Source organism: Diceros bicornis, chromosome 32 (genome assembly GCF_020826845.1).
Source record: "Diceros bicornis minor isolate mBicDic1 chromosome 32, mDicBic1.mat.cur, whole genome shotgun sequence".
NCBI lineage: Eukaryota > Metazoa > Chordata > Mammalia > Perissodactyla > Rhinocerotidae > Diceros > Diceros bicornis.
Genome location: NC_080771.1, coordinates 33,196,605 through 33,218,679, shown reverse-complemented (window position 1 = coordinate 33,218,679; position 22,075 = coordinate 33,196,605). Strand labels below are relative to the sequence as shown.

Below are 22,075 nucleotides of genomic sequence, written 5' to 3'. Positions count from 1 at the left end.
CGCTCCCAACCGTCGTTCTCCCCGCCCCGATCGCGCGGTCTCGCGAGAGTTGGGAGTAAACAGCCCCGAATGGAGACTCGAGGCGTGTTCGCTGCGGAGGCGCCGTTATCTGGGGCCCGCCGGACCCGAGCTTGAGGCGGCCGCAGGTACGTCAGCCGGCCCGCTCCCCGGAGCCGCCGCCCCTCCGACCTGCGCGGTCTCCCGCGTGCTCAGGTGTGCCCGCCGCGCCCAAGGCCCCGAGCGCGGGGGTCTGCGCGGGCGGCTGGGGCCTCCCTGCGACCCTGGACCGGCCGGGAGCGCACGGGGCCGCGGCGCGGGGCGTGCGGCGGAAACGGGCTGCAGACGCCCCGGGCGCCGCGGGGATGCTCGCGGGAGCGCGCGGTCCCTCCGCCCGCCCCACACGCGCCGGGGCTACGGCCGGGGTCCCTGCCTGGCCCCGTCTGCGCGTTACACGGCTTGGTGGCTTGCCCGATTTCATCATTTTCTTTACGTGAAATAAACTTGAACCGAGTGAAACGATATGCTCGGCTCCGGCCCTCGGCCTCGGAGCGTACCCGTACTTCCAGGTCTGCGCCCAGAGGGGCGCTGGCATCGGGTTTTGAATGACCTGGGTGCTTGCCCGTATCTCTCTCTCTACGCGCGGCTCCACTGATTTCGCCCCCGAAATGCGGTGGAAGAAGCTCCTCGGCCGGTCGTGACCCTGAGACTCCGGTTTATTCTCAGAACCAGAAAGCCTTTCAGACCTGTAGCCCTGCCCGGTAATGATTGTGCCCCCGAAGACTGTTATAGATCGTCAGCATCGTTTTAAATAAGATGTTTGTCTCGTGTTTTTGGTTAGAGCCCCTGAGAATCTTGGCCTATTTGCCTACGCAGATGAAGTTAAATATTTACATTTACTTTAGATTCTGAACGACACCTCCAAGTGAGAGGGGCACAAGATCTCAGAGTTGAACTCTGGAGAATTTACTTTCCTATGGCCCTTTAGTCTTAACTATGCTAGTAAGTAGTGCTCTGACTTCAAGGTCTGTTTGCACGTGTGTAAAAACGAGGTGATTCTTCCCAGCTTTGCAGCACTCATTCTATTGTTTGGAAGAGCGTTAAGGTAAAATTTACATACCATAAAATTCACCTGTTTTAAGTGTACTTATTCAGTGATTTTCTTTTGGTAAATTTAGAGTTGTGCACTCATCACCACAACCCACTTTTAGAACATTTCTGTCACCCCAGAAAGAGCTCTGGTGCCCATTTGCAGTCACTACCCATTTATAACCCCAGCCCCAGGCAACCTCTAGTCTACTTTCTGTCTCCTCAGATTTGTCTTTTCTGAATATTTCATTTATTCAGGTGGAATTGTGCGTGGCCTTCTGTGCCTGGCTGCTTTTAGTTAGCATTATGTTTTTAAGGTTCATCCACGTTGTAGCATGTATCAATACTTCCTTTTTATGGCCCGATAATAATCCGTTGTAGGGATATAACATATTTTGTTTATCCATTCATGCAGAACGCTTTTTGCGAATAAATTTTTCTGTTTCCATGTATGATGCAGATGGCCAGAGCCCTTCACTGGAGGTGGTGGTGGGGCGGCCTGAGTGGGACTCTTGCCCATTAGATCTCTCCTTTGCACTCCCCAAGCATCCCTTATCATCAAGAGGTAGTCGTATCTATGAAAAAAAGAGAAATTCTGATGTAGTGCTTGTGGAGCCTTTGAAGCACCTCCATGGGAGCAAGTGGGCTCTCTTCCAGTCGAGAGGTTTTTAGCCTTCTCTTTCAATTCACATGTTCTTTGATTGCATTTTCTTTCATTCTGGTGATAGATAGTTCTTGCCCTGCCAGCTGCGTCTTTTATTTGTGTGGCTGCCATAGTAAGTGCCACAGATAGAGTAATAACAGCTAGGAAGGCTGAAGGCTTAGGTAAACTGCACGTGGCTCCCATTAGTGTTTTAAGTGGGATTTTAGGGAGAGATTTGCAACTGTCTGTTTGAACCAGGAGAGAGTTGAGATATTGATTATATTTTACTGGGAAAACTTGACGACTCCAACCCTTGGTGACTTGAAAAATTAAGAAGGGGAGGCTAGACCTTGTATTTTGTATTTGGGTAGAGGGCCTTGGTCTCTTTCAGTGTTTTGCCTGAGACAGGTTAAGGAGATGGTAAAGAGAGACTTAATTTCCCTTTCTCTGTGGCCTAGTCGGTTTTAACGTGCTGCAGAAGTCTGTTAACTTGATTCTTAATCTTGTCGGTGTCTTTTGCTTAAGGAAATGAGTTTAAAATGAGGATAGTACTATGTTTGGAGGTGCCTCCTATGTGGCTAGCCAGTACTAGCTGACTGAAGGATAAAGAGAATGCGGAGGCAGGAGCAACGTATCTGAAAGAATAGGCAATAAAAGACCGTGTAGACCAAGATTTCTTGACTTTGGCACTGTTGACTCTTTGGGCTGAAACATTTGTGTTCCCCACACCTTCCAAAACCTACTAATGGACAGAATGTGCCAGAAGGAATGGTTCAGTCAGGCTTAAGAATACACCTTTAAGAAGTGTGGTCTGGCATTGCTTAAATGTTAGCCTGTTAAACAATGGTAATACAGCCAAGTATGCAATTAGTTATGAAAGTGGTATTTTTACAGCCAAATTTTAATTGAACTGAATGATACCCTTTCATGGCCTAAACACAATTCAGTTTTCTCTGGAGGTATTTCATTAAAGGTTCACTAAAAAACAAGGCATATCTGCATAATTAGATGACTTTCGGGTGATACAAGTAATTTCCTCTCCCCTGAATTATGTTCTTTATTTACAGAGAAATAATTTCAGGTGTACTTTAGCTAGACCCAAAATTATCATCTTAGTGATATTCTTTTATAATGCAAAGTAGAAGAATCTCAGAGCTGCAAGGAATGTTAGCTGTCTGCTAGACCAGTTACTTGTCCAAGTAATACATTTTCTCTGCTTTGTCTCTCTTTTACACATACATCTCATTAATTCTTACTCCTGGCATATATTATTTGAACTGTTCATTTTCCATTTAGTATTCGATGTCAAATATTCTTTGATTACATCTTGTATTAGAGGTATAATTAGGCTTATTTATGGAAAATCCATACTTAAGTAAATACCATCTTTTAGGGCATACCTTTGTCTGGAAAGATAACCAGGTCTTCTACATGAAGAATTTATAGAAATTAAATCCAGTGAACACTTAGTGGATCCAGTCACAGCCCTAGCTAGGCTCTGTAACTGATGCTACAGATGATAAGCCTGTTTACAGGGAACTGACTACAAGCTTAGCCTTAAGTTAGACAGATTTTTGAAAACAATTCCTAGAAATAGATCCCTTTTAAGCTTTGCTATATGTACAAATAAAATGAAATCTTTAACGTATTTTGAATCTTTGTGCCACTGTCTTACTAGAAAATTTGTTTTGCTATAAAATTTATTTTAAAAGGCTTATTAAAGTATTTAAATAATATATGTTTTATGTAATTATAAAAGTGTGATATTTGCTCTTTGTAAAAATGTAAATGAATAAGGAAGAAAATAACTACCTGTAATCATACCATTGAAAGGTAGAACCACTGTTGCCATTTTGGTAGATATCTTTTTTCCTGTGCATATAGATACATATTTAAAAATTAAAATTTGGATCACACTGTACGTGAGCTGTTTTAATATTTCATTAGCGTTTCTCCATCTTCTTTGGGAAATATATTAGTTTCCTATTGCTGCTGTAACAAATTTCTGCAAACTTAATGGCTTAAAACAACAGGAATTTATTATCTTACAGTTCTGGAGGTCAGTAGTCCAGAATCAGTCTCACTGGGCTGAAGTTAAGGTGTCATCAGGGCTTCATTCCTTCTAGAGGCTGGAGGCAGGTTCTGTTTCCTTCCCTTTATTCACCTTCTAGAGGTGGCTGCACTCCATGGCTCCTGACCTCTTCCTCCAATTGCTTCAGCCTCCTGCCTCCATCATCATGTCCCCTACTACCCCCTCAGAGCGCCTGCCTCCCTCTTATAAGGACACTTGTAATTACATTGGACCCACATGGATAATCCAGGTTGCTCTCCCCATCTCGAGAATCTTAGTTTAATTACACATGCAAAGTCCCTTTGGCTGTATAAAGTAACGTTCACAAGTTCCAAGGATGGGATGTGGACATCTTTTGGGGACTGTTATTCAACCTTCCAAAGGAGCATAATTTGAAATTGCTGCATAGCATCCCATAGTATGGATGAACTGTGATTATTTAGCTAGTCTCCTCTTGGACATTTAGATGGTCTCTGATTTTTCCCGGTTATAATCCTTGGACATCAGTCATTGTATGCTTTTAGATTCACACTTCCATGGAATGAATTTCTAGGAGAGATTTCAGAAAAGCAAGGTACCTACCTCTCAGGAGTGCGGCCTCGGAGCCAGACCACCCGAGTTCCCAGCCCATCTTTCCTCCACTCCCTGGTCACGTGGCTCCAGGCCAGTGCTGAGCTACCTGGGGCCTCAGTTCTCTCATCTGAAAATGGGGGTAGTAACAGGTTGTTGTGAGGATTAAATGAGTTAATACATGTGCCTGCCTTAGACTAGCGCCTGCCACGTGATAAATGCTCAGTAAGTGTTAGTTTTTTGTTGTTAATACTGGATTTATTAGATCAAAGTTTTACATTCATTTTTAAGGCTTTAAATACATACTGGCAAATTACCATTCTAAAAGGTTATAGAGTTTTTTTAGATTCACTAGCAACATATGAGAGTACTCATTTTATTGGGTTGAATCTTAAACTAGATTTGGATTTTATACTGGGTATCTCAATGCCTGTCTGTCAAAATGTTACTTAATTTTTATAATGTAGATTATAGAAACACTGGGGTTAATTTTAACAGAAACTATTACTTTACCATAAATCTTTTCAGGAGTTCTCTCAATTCCTTAGAATGAGAACTACTTTTTTAAAAAATTGAGGTCATAATAGTTTATAACATTGTGAAATTTCAGTTGTACGTTATTATTTGTCAGTCACCATATATATATGCCCCTTTACCCCTTATGCCCGCCCCCAACCTCCTTCCCCTCTTGTAACCACTAATCTGTTCTCTTTGTCTATGTCTTTGTTTATCTTCCACATATGAGTGAAATCATACGGTGTTTGTCTTTCTCTGTCTGGCTTATCTCACTTAACATAATACCCTCAAGTTCCATCCATGTTGTTGCAAATGGGACAATCTTGTCTTTTTTTATGGCTGAGTAGTATTCCATTGTGTGTATATGTATATGTGTGTATATGTATATGTATTGGCTATTGTGAATAATGCTGCAGTGAACATAGGGGTGCATAAGTCTCTTTGAGTTGTTGATTTCAAGTTCTTTGGATAAATACCCAGTAGTGGAATAGCTGGGTCATATGGTATTTCGATTTTTAATTTTTTGGGAAATCTCCATACTGTTTTCCATAGTGGCTGCACCAGTTTGCATTCCCACCAGCAGTGTATGAGGGTTCCCTTTTCTCTGCATCCTCTCCAACGGTTGTTGTTTTTTGTGTTGGTAATTATAGCCATTCTAACAGGTGTAAGGTGATATCTCATTGTAGTTTTGATTTGCATTTCCCCGATGATTAGCAGTGTTGAACATCTTTTCATCTGCCTGTTGGCTATCTGTATATCTTCTTTGGAGAAATGTCTGTTCATATCCTCCGTCCATTCTTTCATTGGGTTGTTGTTTTGTTGTTGAGTTGTATGAATTCTTTAAATATTTTGGAGATTAACCCCTTGTCGGATATATGCTTTGCAAATATTGAGAAATACTTTTAATTTCACTTTGACTATCTCATTCCCATCTGTTGGGATGTTAGGATGTCATTCTATGTAGCAGTCAATGTGTGTGAGTCTGATGTGCTATAAGGTCTGTTATGCACACAGTGGTCAGCACAGACTGAGTCTAATATAAAAGGCTTATAATTGCATCCCCACCAACTCTTTTTAAAATTTAATACTCGCACCCTTCTCAATGCATTCTTAGCAACTGACACTAAATATAGGACTTATTTTTTTAGCATATTTTGGAAACAATTTCAACCTACCAGAAAGGTTCCAGGAACAGTACAAAACCTTTTTTTCCCTCTGAATCATTTGAAAGTAAGTTGCAGACCTGATGCCCATTATCCCCAGATACTTGAGTGGGCATTTCTTGCAAGTCCTTCTTGCATACTCACAGCACAGCCTTCAAAATCAGGAAATCAGTCTCGATACACCACTGCTGTCCAAGCATAGGCAGGCCTCATTCGGGCTTTGCCAGTTGTCCCAGTAATGTCCTTACAGCAAAGGGGGCCCCTTCACAGCCTTGAGTTACAGTTAGTTGTCATGTCTCTTGAGTCTCCTTCAGTCTGGAGCTGTATCTCAGCCATTCCTTGACCTTCATTACCTAGGTACTTATGAAAATTCTGGGCCAGTTATTTTGAAGAATGTCCCTGGCTGTTCTGATGTTCCCTCATCATCTGAGTCAGGTTGTGCATCTCTGGCAGGAGCCCCACAGGTGATGCTGGGCTCCTCATCTGCTTGGTGGACCCAGATCTGTTTGTCTCATTACCGGTTAACTTCTGATGAAGCTTCTCCACCGTAAAGTTACCCTTTTTCCCTTTGTAAATCAGGATTTTGTTGGGAGGCATTCTGAGACTATGTAAATATCTTATTCTTCTTCAAACTTGCAATTTATTTTATTTATATGTGTCAGTGTGGACTCATGCTTTCCTGTTTTATTCAGTGAGCTATAGGATCTGCTACTTTCATTATTTTGATGCTCAGATTGTCTTAAGCTGGCTTCTGTGTCCCTTTGATACATCCCCATCATTCTTTGAGCAGTTCCTCCCTTGCTGGCACAGGAAGATGTTCCAGACTCATCTGTTCTTACCCTGCCCAGCCTAGAACCCTATCTCCAAGGAGCCTGGTTTCTTTTAGTGGAGAATGGTATTTCTCCAGTTCTGGGCACTAGGTGGGTGGGCTCCCTTCTATTGGGAGCATGTCCTTTCAGTAGACAGACCTAGGAAATGTATGTATGTGTGTTTGTATGGATGTATGTACACACACACACATATTTGCGTATATTTATTTCTACATCTGTCTGTCTATATATTGAAAACCTTGGGTTCACACCAGTACTTCCATTTTCAGTCTGATCCTGCATGGTTCATTCAGGTGTTCTCCCTTTTCATAGTTATGACTGCCTTCTCTGACGGTAAGTAAGCTGCCTCCCATTAACGGCAAAATATTTATTTGATCAGATCAATTTCCCTTTGTCACTGACTTCACCCCACTCAGCCTCTGACACCCCTCATCAGGGGCCTCTCCCCTACACACTTTCCTCACCCTCTCAGACTCCATCACCCACATCAGGCCAGTAAGTCTCTCCCACCATGGCCTACCTTCTTGTCCTCAGCTGAGTTATTCAGAAAGGGAAGAAGAAAGGAAAAGTTAGAACTCTTTTTAAAAAGTGTTTCTTTTCATGTGTGTATATGTATGTGTGTGTTTACATACTCTGTGCTTACCTTATGCTTATTGCTACTTCCCTGCTTGCCCACCGCGTGGTGAGCCTATCTTGGAGAAAATGCTCACCAGGTTTGCATTATATGGTGAGAGCAGCAGGCTCCACTGTCGATACAGGTGAGTAGATGTTTTAGACAGGGCGAGTGCAGGCTGGGTCTTTAAAGGCCCAGGAGAGGAGTCACTGGGCACTGGCTGCCTTCCAAACAAACAGGCCAAAGGCACAGAGGTCTGTAGTGAGAGGCTGGTCTTGCAACCCTGCTGTCGCTCACTAGCCTCTAGCTCCCCCACTCCATCCCCGGTGGCCTGTTTGTTTTCCTCAAAGCAAATTTATATTTTGAAGCCTTCTTATTCTGGGGTTGGGAAACCATAGAAACCTCAGCATCTGTTGTCATAATTTTTTACAAGCCGTAGGTCTTTGAAAAGAGTGTCTTCTTAGAACCCAGATTTTAGTTCACTTTTAAAGAATGTAAGCAGGTCAAACAGATCCAGACAAAATAGGGAGTATCTCCTTGTCCCTATGATACCAGGCCTTATCATTTATCCCCATGGGATTTTTCTACTTGAGAGTATCTTCCAGCCACTGGTGGGTTTGAGACTAGAGTGGGCTGGCATTCACCAGTGTGGCCCTTTTTTGGAAGGCGTCAGTGACCTTTTAGTTACTAAACCAGTGGTCTCTTCCAGTTGACCACTGTTCATTTCAGAAATTCTTTTTCACTGATTTTAGGGATCTTTTTGATCTCCCTGTTCCCTTCTGCCCTGAGCCATGCGCTCCCAACTCTAATGCTCATCCTAAATTTCACATGTTCAGAACTCAGCTCCTGCTAGTAGTGTTCCCCAAGCCGGCTTTCCCTGCAGCCTTCTCCGTCTCAGGGGCAAATGCCACCAGTGTTTGGGCGGGAGGCCTTGGTGGTGTCCTTGGCTCCTCACTTGCATGCACTCCCACATCTGGTTGTCAGCAGATTCTGTCACCTCTGCCTTCACATCTGTGGTGTGACCATCTTCATCATCTCTCCTGCCCAACCCTGGCTCAAGCCGCCATCTTTATAGGGGCCTTCCAATTGGTCCTCTGCTTCTGCCTGTGCTCCCTTCCACACAGGAGCTAGAGCCAGCCAGTTAACATGCAGGCGAGCTTGGGTCACTTCTCTGCGCAGATCATGCTTTCCCTTCCCATTCATGATGAAAGCTGAGGTCCTTTCTCTCACCTACAAGGCCCTCCCTGGTCTGCCCTGCAGTTCCCTCTCTCATTTCAATCTTCTGATTTCCATTCCTTCCTCTGCCCCACCCACACTGGCCCCTGCCTTGCCGTGCCCAGCCAGGCATGCTCCATGCCTCAGGGCTTTTGCACTTGCTTTCCCAGTGCATGCGATACTCTCCCCAGATGGCTTGGCCAGCATTCTTTACTCAAAAGGCCCCGTCTCCGAAGTTTCTGTGGCACTCCATCTAAAAATTCAACCCTTCTTTTGATATGTCATATTCCCCTTCTTTTTTTTTTTCTCTCCTTTCAAAATATGGTGTTTATCCCTGGCTAAATACTGTATGTTTTACTAACCTTGTGTATTACCTGCCCCCCACACTGGAAGGGCAGCTCCATGAGGTCAGAGATTGCTGTTGTATTTGGTTCACTGCTCTGTTCCTACCACCTGGAACAGTGCCTGGCTCTTGGAGTAGCTCAGTAAATGAGTTGGATGAGTGGAACAAGTTGCTCAGCAGTGCTCCCTGGCTCTGTTTTCTCTCTGTGCACTTCACTCCCCTTGGTTGCAGAGAGTCTGTACTTCTACTTGTTTGCTGGATGTTCTGCTCAGACTTCATACCTGCTGGGGGTCCCTGCCCCCCCGCTGTATTTTAGCCTCTCCACACTGGCATCTCATTGTCTCCCTCCCCATACAGATGACTTGCTGATCCTGTGTATGGCCTATTTTTCCCTCCTGTCTTGTAGCTCTGCTCAGGATGCCCCACTTCTCCCTCTGTGTTTCCGTACTTCAGCCCTCCCGGCTCAGATTCCACCAGAGCCAGCTGCCGTCCACCTCATCCACGGAAGCCTCCTCTTTACACCCCAGGAAGAAGTCTCAGTGCAGCGTCCCTGGCACTGTGCGTGTGCCTCTCCCTTGGCGGTTTCTTTTCCTGTGCTTTGTTTAGCTGTTGGCATTTGTGGTTAGCTGCTTTCTGGGTACCACCTGGAGGGCCGGGTCCCTCACTTGCTAACAGTACGCGTTTCCTCTGCAACACCTGGTGGTGTCTCAGGCTTAGTTAGCACTCTATAAACTTGTATTATTTAATGAGTGAATTAAGGTAGAATGTCTTATGATATTTACAGGGTCCTATTTTCCAAAACCTAAAAAGTTTTATTTTTCTATTTGGGAGAGAACTGATTACCTGAGGCACTTCAAAATTTAAAACCCCCTAACTTTCTCTTTCCATTTCTCTTTCTTTTAAAGTCAGGCTCCTGCCTCAGTTGTAAGAGACCATCAGCCATCTCTTTCATATAGGCTGCATTATAAGTTCACTGTCCTTACCTTTGTCTGAGTTCCTTTGTAACAGGTTTAATTACAGTTGATCTAACCCATTAGGTCTAAGATTTGCTCATCGCTCACTGATATGTATGTTATATGTAGCACAAATATGTCATAGAGTCTTTAGCTTGGGGCGGAAGAGTTTTAAGAGTTTTTTTATTTTTTAAAAAACTTGCCGTAATTGAGAGACCCGTTTAAATCTTTTAACTGTAAGTTCATTTAATATAACATGAGAACTCTTATCACCAGTGATTAGCTTTATCTTCTTGGGCCAGTAATACTATAATTAAGCGAGGTATGTGCTTCATGTAATTATATTCTGTGATACCCTATCACTGCAAGTGCCAAGTATAAACAAAGAAACCAGGGCTGGGGCCCACCCCGTGGCGTAGTGGTTAAGTTTGGCACGCTCTGCTTTGGCAGCCTGGGTTTGCGGGTTCGGATCTCGGGTGCGGACCTACACCACTTGTCAGCCATGCTGTGGCGGTGACTCACATATAAAATAGAGGAAGATTGGCACAGATGTTAGCTCAGAGCTAATCTTCCTCAAGTGGAAAAAAAAGGGAGGAAGATGGGCAAAAGATGTTAGCTCATGGAGAATCTTCCTCAGCAAAAAAAAAAAAAAAACGACAAGAAAAAAACTGGGGCTTACTCCCAAGCGGATCGCTATCAAATAGATTGGAGTGGCGTAGGTGTCCCCTGTTGCTTTTCTTTGGTCTTTCTATTCTGATCCTCGCTTTTAATTTAATTTCTTTGTTCTTGTGGTTGGCATTCTCATTGTTGTTCTTCCCGTTGATATGGAAATAACTTTTAAAATTTCATTTCTGTCTGATGAACTCCATTCCCCCAACCTTAGTCTCTGGTTCCAGAGATAGGCCCGCTTTTCAGGACCATTTGTTATTATAGCAATGAAAGTCCTAATTATTAAACTTACAAACATTCTTTAGACACTCTACCCCCTTACTTTACTTTGTCAGTGTTTTCCTGTTTATAGAAGCACCTATGAATTGTTCCAGAAACCACAAACTCTTTGTTGTTCTGAAGCACCAGTTTTTGCTGGAAGAATGGGTTTAACAACTTGGCATAGCTCTCTTGAAAGGGGGCTAACCCTTGTCCTCAGTGTTTTCTTTTTAGAAACAAGTAGCAATATATGGCCTATCTTGTTTCATTAACCTGTCTCCCCTTGCTGGATTATTTGTTTCTGGTGTGATCCGTGCGACTGATTTTTCTGGGCATGCTACAGCCAGCATAGTTTTTACTGCTGCTCTGTTTTTCATTGTGAAGAATGATCATTTTTCCTACCATTCAGATATTTTGAAAGGCATCTGTGCCCACATGTCATTTAACACTCAAATAACATTTTTCTTTGGCAACAGCTTACCTCACAGACTGTCCTCTCATATTACTTCCAATAGAGAGAGAATCTGGTTTCACAGCGTATTTAGCAGGTTAAATTTCTTTTAAGTTGAGGCTTGAGGTAAAATAAATTTAATGACGGTAAAAACCCTTCTATGCTCTTTTCATAGAATTGGCAGAAAATATTTCAAAATCTGAAAAGGTGTAGTTTGAGTAATTTTAAAGCACAGTGTCTCTTAAAGAAGGTGTTTAGTACATGACTTGTATGAAAATTAATTTGTTCTTAGCTCTTAATTTTACAGTAGAAAGTAAAGATATTTGCCAAGCTTTTGCCTGAAAAATTGGTGAAATTTATGGGGAATTAAAGTGCTAATTGGGGAAATGCCCTGCGGTTGAGTTGCAAATGATAGGAAAATACAGAATCGGAAGCAGAAGCAAAGCAAAGGACCATAAGCAAAGGATCGTGATTTCTTTTTCTCCCTGGCTGCTAGTGTGCTCAGAGCCGATGTGCTTCATATTCCTGGTGTAGTTCGCCTTCATTTTCTCCATCTTTCTCATTTATTTTATGCTTTCTTATTTTTGAAGCTCCCTTAAAACTTTTTTTTCCCTGAAAGAGGTGAGAGTAACTAAATAAAAATGAAATAATGTGTGTCATGTTTGTGTCTTGCATCCATTTTGCTCATAATTGGGGTATCTTTTTGACCCTCTTATCTCAATTGCACGTGCGACTAAATCCTACCTGGCTGTGTCAGCGTGCTGCTGATGTCTGTGTGTGCTCGTTGTGTTTTGTAGGTCGGCTCCTAGAGTGATTGCTCATCCCTCTTGGACTTCGGTTCTGTGGTGCAGATGGAGTGTAGGACTCAGTTGTCTGGGCCCAAGTGAGAGAAGCCTGATGTCCAAGATGGAGAAGAAACGAAGAAAGAAATGAAAGCCTCTTTTCAGGCCAGACCACAAAAGGCCATGAAATTTAACTTTTATTTACATTGGACAAGACTGTAAAACGAATCATCAGTAATGTTTCAGCTTTTAGGCGAAACAAAAATTAACTTATAATCAAGGAAGAAAAAAGTACGATTTGAATTTATGTGATTTTATGATCATATTCACTTATGACCATGAAGCTTGTCAACATCTGGCTGCTTCTGCTGGTGGTTTTGCTCTGTGGGAAGAAACATCTGGGTGACAGACTGGAAAAGAAATCTTTTGAAAGGACCCCGTGCCCTGGCTGTTCCCACCTGACTCTGAAGGTGGAATTCTCCTCAACGGTTGTGGAATATGGTAATGATATTATTACAAATGTTAGGGGGCCCTCCCCCTTTTTTTCAAATTTAATTTAAACATTAGCTTTTGCCAAAAAACATTTTCTGTCTTTTCTACAGTGAATTTCATGTGGGGTGAGTGCATAGTTCTGGGATGTTACCCCTGCCAAAGTTTATTTTCCCAAGATAGCTGCCTTATGTGAAGCAAGGAAATGGACGTTCTGAATGATTTCCCTTAAGTTTGATCTTGTGGAGCAGAGGCCCTCGTGGCTGGTGAGGGTGGGAAGTCGGGGGATGCCACAGCTTTATGTGCTGAAGTGCAGGTGACCAGCTGGGAAGAGCTAAGCACATAGTCATATAATTCATTCTAAAGTTTGTTATTATTTTGAGTAAAATAAAACTGAGCCTTCACTTCTCTGAATTCCTTTTTCCTATTTGAAAAACTTACATTCATTTCTTTGCCGTACTTTCAAACTTCTGTTAATATTTGCTTTTTTAAAAATAGCACAGCTTTCTGATGTTGAGTGATGTATTCTGTGATGGGGGTTCACACAGATCATTTTAACTCCGAGCTCTGGAAACTGCTGTCCAGGGTGTTGAAACCAGTGTTTTTTTGTTTATTGCTCTTTCTCCTGTGGGTTTTAAGATATATTAGTTTTATATTACCAGAGAAATTTTAGATTATATATAATCTTACGTTATAATATATGTACATAAATTCGTATTTTTATTTTTGGTCGTTGATTTCAGAATATATCGTGGCATTCAATGGATACTTTACAGCCAAAGCTAGAAATTCGTTTATTTCAAGTGCCCTGAAGAGTAGTGAAATAGACAATTGGAGAATTATCCCTCGAAACAATCCATCCAGTGACTACCCTAGTGATTTTGAGGTGATTCAGATAAAAGAAAAACAGAAAGCGGGGCTGCTGACACTTGAAGATCATCCGAACATCAAGCGGGTGACCCCCCAGCGGAAGGTCTTTCGCTCCCTCAAGTATGCTGAGTGTGAGTACCGTGATCCCAGGCTCATCTGTGTCCGTTTCTGTTGCACTTGGGTTTAGGGAGAGTGTATGTATTCACACACGATGCACTCTGCCCCCCTCCCTCTGCCTCCTGACTTCATTGTGAAAAACTTCAAACTGGCAGAAGAGTTGAAAAATAGTGCAGTGAATACCCACGTCCCTTCGTCTGCTTTCATCAGTTGTGAACATTTTCTTGGCAGGAATTTAAAAAACAAAAAAGAGGATTCATGCTATTCTGGTAGAAAAAAATGTGAAAATTGGCAGTAGGGGATGGTAGTGGTCTTTGTTTCTGTTGGAAGTGATTTTCACCCCGGTTGGTCTCGTCTCAGAGCCCTCAGACTTTGAGGCTGCGATGCCCCTTCACATTCTGGAATGAAAGACAACAGCTTTGAGTCTCCTCTCTACTTGCGTTTTGTCTCTGTCAGTATGTATGTTTATTTTTTGTGGCATCTTGCAAAATGCCTTTCCTTGGGTTTCATTTTGTTTTTCTCAGAGCCTCCTGACCATGCGTAGTTGTGCCTTACTTAGCTGGGCTTATTTCAGTCGTAAGCTGCAGGTGTGAGGATGGAAAGAATTTGATTATTCCCTTTTCAGCTCGAGGGCTTATTCTTTCCCACTTGTTTACAACTTGGGCTTGTCGAGATAGAGTTTATCCTCAAATAATAAATTGCCTATTTATTACATAATATTTTTCAAAGCATATGTATTATCAAAGGAAAGTTTTTTTTCCTATTTGTCATAAACTGGGGTTACAAATTGCTAGTTCTGTTATCATTTACTATCATTTCTTTCATTGGAAGGAAAAAGAAATACAATTTGGCTTTTCTTCCTTTGGCATATGTTAGGCCTGAGAGCCTCTGAGGTTTAAAAAAAAACACAGGGGAAAAGGCTACCTGATTTGCATATGTGCCAAGCCAGTTCTCGAGTCAGCTCTGTACTTCATGGGTCTGACTTCTTCAGAGCCCTCTGCTAGTCCAGATGTTTTGTAGTGCTTTTCCTCTTTAAAAAGGAGTAACCTCAAAACAGGAAGATAAAAACAAATCAAACCTTGTACAATTAGCGAAATATTATACATTGTGCCTCTTTATTTCATTTTTTTATCTTAAAGAGCTCTAGAATATATTAGGAAACATAGAAATGCCTAATTTTAGCATAGTAATCAGAATCTCATGGTTGGGTTCCTTTCTATGCACTGCACTGTGGTTGTCAAATGCTGTACTGGACCCCCCAGAAGGAAGTAGTTTACTTCCTGACAGGCCCAGTCTCTCTTGTCATTATCCACGACCTTGTTTGGTAAGCAACTTTTCTCATCCAAAAAAAGGAGATAGTACTGCCTACCTCACAGGGTTCTTCTGAAGATAAAATGAAATAGTACGTGTGAAGAGAGCTGAGCAGAGTTTTTAGCATGTTGTAAGTAGACATTAAATGTTAATTATTTCTATGGTTCTATCGTTAGAAGACTTTGCTTTATTCTGGGCCGAAACCTGCCTCACTTTGGACCCCATCCCTGGCTGTATCTCTTGGGCTGTGAGACAGAGCTAACCTGTTTTCCACAAGATGATACTTAAAGATTTATTTTGAAGATATCCATGGTGTCTTCTAGACAGTTGCTTTTCTCCAGGATAATAAAGATCTTCAGTTCCTTCAGGGGTTACTCATATGACATGGTTCAAGTCCCCTCACCATTTTAATTGCCTTCCTTTGAATACTCTCCGGTTTTTCTAAATTGCTCTTAAGAGTGGAGCCAGAACTGGATTCAGTACTTCAGATGTAGTCTGGTCTGCTCAAGGTAAAGCAGAACAGTCCCCTCCCTTGTTCTAAATATTGTTCTTCAGTTAGTACCTCCAGTATTGTCCCATGCTGTTGACTTAAAGGAACAGAATCAACAGGGGAAGTTCAGTATAGAATAGTTTCAGTTGGACTGTGCAAATAATTACTGACTGAAATTGACATGGCTGTATATTTCTCCAGGTCTCTGTACTTTCATGGGTCTAGCCTGGTAAGACTGAAATAAAAATGATCGTGACTTGCTTTAGAAACAGAACTTCAGTAGTATTACAGATTTACTCTTAAAACTGATTGACAATACAATTTTTATTTATCATAGCATGGGCTTTGAAAGGTAAAGGGACAACTCTTGTATTTCTTTTGCTTTTTTCTTCCATTTAAAAAAAAGTAAGGTATTTACAGTTAGTAAAATTTATGCTTTTTAATTCACAGTTTGGCAAGTTTTGATAAAAGTGTACAGTGAGGTACCCACCCACAAAATCAAGATATAACATAGTTCCATCACCCTCAGAAATGCCCCCAATCTTTTGTAGTTCTTTCGCTTTTTGAAAGGAGACATTCTAATAGATAAGCTTATTGAGAATATTGAGCAATATACAGTTGGTAAAACGTCCTGTTGATGTTTGGCCAGAGACAGGTGTAATGGGATAACTTTTTTGCTGTCCCAGAAATCTAGTGCTGTAAAACTTCATGATTGGTCAGTGGCCATTTTCTTCAACTTTTTTTCCCCCTTCTGGTTCAGTGAGAACAAGTTGCTGATGAAAAATCAGACATTCTTCAGTTTTAGTATCACGATTTAAAAATTATTATTTTATCAGTCTCTCTCTGCCTTACATTTGTTAGAAAATTCCAGATAAAAAACCATTTGGGATTAATATGATATGGCTAAATAATATCCTATAAATATAACTGCTTTGAGACAATCCTTCTAGCAAAGGGAGAGAATCCCACTTCCCTTCAAACAGGATTTTAGAAGGTGATCGTTGCTCTGTCCGGAATGATTGTTTTCCCTGACGGGTGTCGTGTCCTGTCAGCATTTTCTCCCCCTTTGATCTTTCTCTTCCTTGGCTCTAGCTGACCCCCTAGTGCCCTGTAATGAAACCCGATGGAGCCAGAAGTGGCAGTCATCCCGTCCCCTGCGAAGAGCCAGTCTCTCCCTGGGCTCTGGGTTTTGGCACGCTACAGGAAGACACTCGAGTAGAAGGTTGCTGAGAGCCATCCCACGCCAGGTGGCCCAGACGCTGCAGGCAGACGTGCTTTGGCAGATGGGATATACAGGTGTGTGCTGTTAACCCGGAGGCCGTGTGGGTTGTGCTGTCCAGGGAGTTCCCCTCTTGAGTGCCTGACGCTGAAGCCATGCGTCCTCTCGTGTCTGTCCTTCTCACTCTTTGTGAGCTGGATGCAGTCCACTGCCCCTTGTCTTTAACTTCCGTTGTGCTGGGTATCTGTTTCTGTGGTTTTTCTAATTGTTTAATCTTATTTTTTTGTGTCTTATTTTTCTGTACTATTTCTGAGGTTAGAAGGGGTGGATTATGGAGCATTTTTCTCCTGTGACACATACGTGAACAAACACAACACTGCCCACAAGCCAGAGCTGGCTGGCAGTTCAGCAAATTTCTGTAATTCTTAGGGGAAGAGATCAAATTCAAAGACAGTGTCCTTGATTTGGGCAATTTCATGAAAATGAGTTTATCGCTCCAGTGTGGTGCCCTGTATGCAGAATGGCTAAGTGATAGACTACTGCACTTGTTGATCATTTGTTTCAGAAGAGGAAACAATATTAATGTCCATATCCCATGAAATAAAACCAGTAGGTTTTTTTTTCCTTACTGGTTCATCATGGCAGCAAATTCCTATTTTAACTCCCATGAGGGTTTGGACCCTGACTTTTAAATGTAGGCCTGTTTCCCTGGCCCCCAGGCCGTCGTGGTTTGTCCAGGTCCTTTACTCACACCTGCTGGACTTAGAGACCTTCTCCTCCTTTGATTGCCTCAGCCTCCTGCCCCTCAGAACGCCTGAGATGCTGAAACCTGGGGACTGGCATTTTATTCAAATGATTATCTCCTCTTTGTTTTATCTTTTTAAGGTGAAAACTCCTTCACAAAACAGAAACTCTAATCATCAGAAAAGCTTTTTTTTATTCCCCCCCCCCAACCAAATAGTTTCTAATTTTATGTATGGATTTTTAAAAAGTAAGGAAAACTTTTTGATAGTTAACTTGGTGTAATTGACTATTTAACATAGTATTGATACGTAAACACAACCGTCATACCAGAAAGACATTACCTTGGTTACATCTGTTAGCTGTTAGATAGTACAAGTATCTTGTATTTTTTCTACATGTTTTCTAGAATTTCTTGATCTGACAGCATCAGTTGTATGTACAGATGGCTTTTGGCCAGTGTCTGAAATAGACTTGTTATTATAGCAAAGTGCATAATAGAGCGGGTTTTCTTAAAATGTGATTATTTTTGCGTGTTGTTGACAGCTGCTCTCTGCAGTTTCTTGTCGTTGATGAGCAGCATCGAGTCGCCCTCCTTGTCAGGAAAGGAAATAGTTTCCCCCTCCCGTAGGGGTGTGCTTTGTGGGTGCCCTTTGCACAGAAGGGCCTCTCTAAGGAGATGAGGGGATGGAGACCTGGAGGAAATTACCAGAAGGGGGAATCCGTCATAGGTGGAGGAGTAGGGAGGGGTGGTTCCATTCTCGAGCATTGTTGACAGTTGGGGGTTCCACAGAGATTTTCTGAGTACCCTCAAGTCTTGTTTAGCAGCGGATGATGGCATTACCCAGCTGTCCTCTTTTCTTAGTCTTGGCTCAGCCAGGGCCCCTGGGGCATCTGACCTAACTTACGCACTCTGTGCAGGCTTTGGCCCTCGATGACATACCGTTCTCTGTGGGTCCCAAGGAGGGATGTATTGTATAGACAAAAATTTAAAAAGATGATTTCTCCAAGCATGATTGTGCTTGCTTGCTTTTTGGAATAAGGTGCTAACGTGAGGGTTGCTGTTTTTGACACTGGGCTGAGCGAGAAGCATCCCCACTTCAAAAATGTGAAGGAGAGAACCAACTGGACCAACGAGCGAACGCTGGACGACGGTAGGTGGCAGTGTAGCAGAGGGAACACGAGTGATGCGTTTTCTGGTCACATGTGGGCTTTGTACATCACTCCCATCCTCCGTTTCATCAGTTAAGAGTTTATTTTTCCATGTGCTAATGATTAAACCGTCCGTGTACAACAGTTACTTGGACCAACCCAAGTTGTTGTGCCTTTTGGCAGAAACTTTTCTAAATATCTCAGAGGATGTCAGGAAGTAGAGTTTGAGGAAAGGAGGGATGCCTGGTGGAGTAGCACCCCCCTATTTGGGAGAGAGCGGGAGTGGCTAGACCCAAAGTGGGCAGGTAGGTGTGGCGTGGGCTCCAAGTGGACGACAATAAAGAGGCAACAGAGACGCTATGTCTAGGACTGGGAGAATGAGTCTGTTTGAATTGGTGGTTTGAACTGTTGTGTCTCGGCACATTGTCAGCTGTTTTATGACTTTTTTCCTTATGGGCAACAGGGCTGGGCCACGGCACCTTTGTGGCCGGTGTGATAGCCAGCATGAGGGAATGCCAAGGATTTGCTCCAGATGCGGAACTTCATATTTTCAGAGTCTTTACCAACAACCAGGTAAGTGTTTTGAGGACCTCTGAAGCTTAAAGAATTGATACTAAACTGTAGAAAGTAAAATCTCTAGAAAATATGTACTGGTTTAAAAGCAGCACACATCAGCGATGCTGAGCTGCTGCTGGTGTCCTGTGTGCCGTGCTATCTCTCCACTGTCCCTTCTGGGTGGCTTTGTCCTTCTCCCACCACCCCCTTCATTGGCCTCACTTGAATCCCAAAGACCCTGCTCCGAGGCATTGCGCTCAGGGGTTTCTTGACTCCCTGTTTCTTCCTCTCCTTTGGGCTTGCCTAGGGCTCCTGTGCCCCCATGTCTCAGGCACGTTTCTTGTACTTTCGACCTGAGAGACTAATCGCATGTTTGTGTGTTTGCCGCCCCTTCTGGCCTGTGTCCGCCTTGAGGGTCGCCTCTGTAGCCCAGCACTAGCCTTGTTTTGGGTAACGTGGATTTACAACTGTGTTCCCTCTCTCTTCATTTGGAAACTATTTCTAGAAAAGGGAAAGGGTCCTAGTATTTACCTTGACAATTTCATTTTTGTATAGGTAATTCATAGTTCAGAAATATCAAAAGGCAGCATAGGGTAATATCCAACCCTGTGCCCATCCAGCCAGTACTCACCTCATTTCCCCACATCCCATGTGGGAGTTCCTCATTTTCTTGTACCCCTCTTCCTAGAATTTCTTTTGCATATTTAAGCAAATATAAATATGTAGTCTTATTTTAAAAAGCCTTTAAAAAACATAATTCTTAATCACTATACTGATTCTCTTTCCACTGTACGTTTAATGTTGTATTTTGTAAAAATACCTAAATGGTGATACACAAAGTAATTTAATTTGTGTAAGGAAACTAGGAGGAATTGAACATCAGAGAAATAATTCTGTGAGACAACTTTTATTGATGCCATTTATCCTTCGGTCTATGTAGGAATAAAAAATATTAGACCAATACATTAAACTGTTTAGAAACACTTAATAGAAGTGTCTTAGGATAAATCCTTTTATGAGAGGGGCAGTTAGAAGTTTAGGATTTTACCTTGGGAGGTATACTTTAAGGTAAGGGGCTGTACGTTAGACGAGGAGAAATATGCCACCCTCAGAACACAGCTCTCTCCCTGGAATCTAGCTCCAAGGACTTAGCATTTCTGGGTGAAGTAGTTTACATTTCAGAGCATTATCCTAAAGGACTGTTTAAAATTAACTAGGTATCTTACACATCCTGGTTCCTGGATGCCTTCAACTATGCCATCTTAAAGAAGATTGATGTGCTGAACCTCAGCATCGGCGGCCCCGACTTCATGGACCATCCCTTCGTTGACAAGGTTGGTCGTGTTCCTGCACAGAAGGACATTGTGTTTGTTGACAGCTCCTGCTCTTTGCATGCTTGACTTTGCTTCATCTCTAGGGTGCTAGTGGCTCGTCACCTGCATGGTGACAGCTTTTTGAGGACAGATGGGCAATGACGTGAGCTTTAGTGACTTGCATTGGAAGTAGCACATGGTGCCTTGTTGGTTCCTTCATATCTAAACACACAATCTGTCTTTTCAGAACATGCCTGGAAGGCCGGTGTCTGCTTTGTGCTGCATAGGCCTATAGCCTCGATTTTATCTTCTCTAAACACACTAGTCATCAAACATATCCATGCCTGGAATGGGCTAGTGTTACATTTGGAGGAGGATCCCTTCTTTTTTAGGACTATCTTTAGAAGTTGTGGCTGTTTTTGTATAATTAATGTTGATTGTTAAAAGTGGTGTACTTTCATAAATAAATGCTTGCTAATCTTGTAGGTGTGGGAATTAACGGCTAACAACGTAATCATGGTTTCTGCTATCGGCAACGATGGGCCTCTTTATGGGTAAGTATCCCCAGCAGGGATGACGTTAGAGGTGTTTTTTTCCCTGAAATAACTGAAAATCTGTTGTCTGTCTGTCTCTGTATGTATCTATACCTGTTTATATCTATCTAAAACTTTGTACTTTGAAAATGTTCAACATACGAAAAATAGTTGTAGTGAAACCTGTGTTCCCGTTGCTTGCTTCAGCAGTTGTCAACTCAAGGCCAATCTTGTTTCTGTTGAATTTTTTTTTTTTTACTTTGCTGTAAATAGCAATTTAGAGGCCTTAAGTTTTTTATTTTACCCCCCCACCCAAATCAGTCAGGAAAGTAAATCTGTTAGAAATAAATGGATTCCACAGTATTTATTGAGACCCGCTGTGTACGAGGCCCAGAGGTGAAGAGGTCAGTAAGATGAGGCGCCTGCCTTTTTAGGAAAGATGAGGTACAAATACAGCGAAACTAATACAGAGGAGAAAGTGTGGAGTGCATAACAGAGACACAGCCACAACAGACGGGGGGATTGCCGAGAGGGATCAGACAGGAGGGATGAGAGAGCAGCAACACAGGAACGGTCCTGTGTGCTGCTTGTTGTGGGAACTAGAGCAGTGTGAGATGTGGAACATCAGTCACTGGGTCACAGGCAGATCCCAGTTTTTCTCCTACAGATCTGATGTTCATTCCCCAGATAACGTATATAAATAATCTCTTGTGCAGTGGGCTGTCTGTAACCCTCCTTTATCGGGTACCTGAGATGTGTGCAGTTGGGTACTGTGACACAGGGTTTGAGGGAACCACAAAGGAGAAAGAGAAAATATGGAGACCGCCCTCAACGAGCCCTAATACAGTAGAGGAGGGGCACATGCACGCACTCCGTCCTGCCTGTGTGTCTTCGGTGCACGCGGCGTGGCTGTGTGCCTGTGCCTTCAGAAACACTCCCTCACTGCGTTGTGCAGTGACATCCCTAGGAGTGCCTGCTGGGGAAGCAAGTGGTTTTGAGGACTGGCTGAGCTTAGGCTGAACTCTATCAAGTTAATGTTTTTGTAGGTCACAAAACCTGCATATTGGCAGTCACATGGTTCCACTCTAACAGTTGTTCAGTCAGTGATCCTGTCTTCTTGTA

General features: G+C 42.7%; 1 protein-coding gene across 2 annotated transcripts in view; it reads left to right on the top strand.

Moving 5' to 3' along the window:
- The first annotated feature begins 38 nt into the window (after positions 1-38).
- MBTPS1 (membrane bound transcription factor peptidase, site 1) overlaps positions 39-22,075 on the top strand; it is a 55,031-nt gene continuing 32,994 nt past the window's right edge. Inside the window, exons 1-8 of one of the 2 annotated variants that reach the window (XM_058528370.1) lie at positions 39-146; positions 12,179-12,664; positions 13,396-13,653; positions 16,533-16,736; positions 18,444-18,554; positions 19,016-19,125; positions 20,325-20,441; positions 20,907-20,974. In XM_058528370.1, the coding sequence (XP_058384353.1) occupies positions 12,496-12,664; positions 13,396-13,653; positions 16,533-16,736; positions 18,444-18,554; positions 19,016-19,125; positions 20,325-20,441; positions 20,907-20,974 (1,037 nt within the window). In that variant the 5' untranslated portion in view covers positions 39-146; positions 12,179-12,495. The remainder of the gene's footprint in view (positions 147-12,178; positions 12,665-13,395; positions 13,654-16,532; positions 16,737-18,443; positions 18,555-19,015; positions 19,126-20,324; positions 20,442-20,906; positions 20,975-22,075) is intronic. The other variant, XM_058528369.1, reaches the window with a different exon arrangement.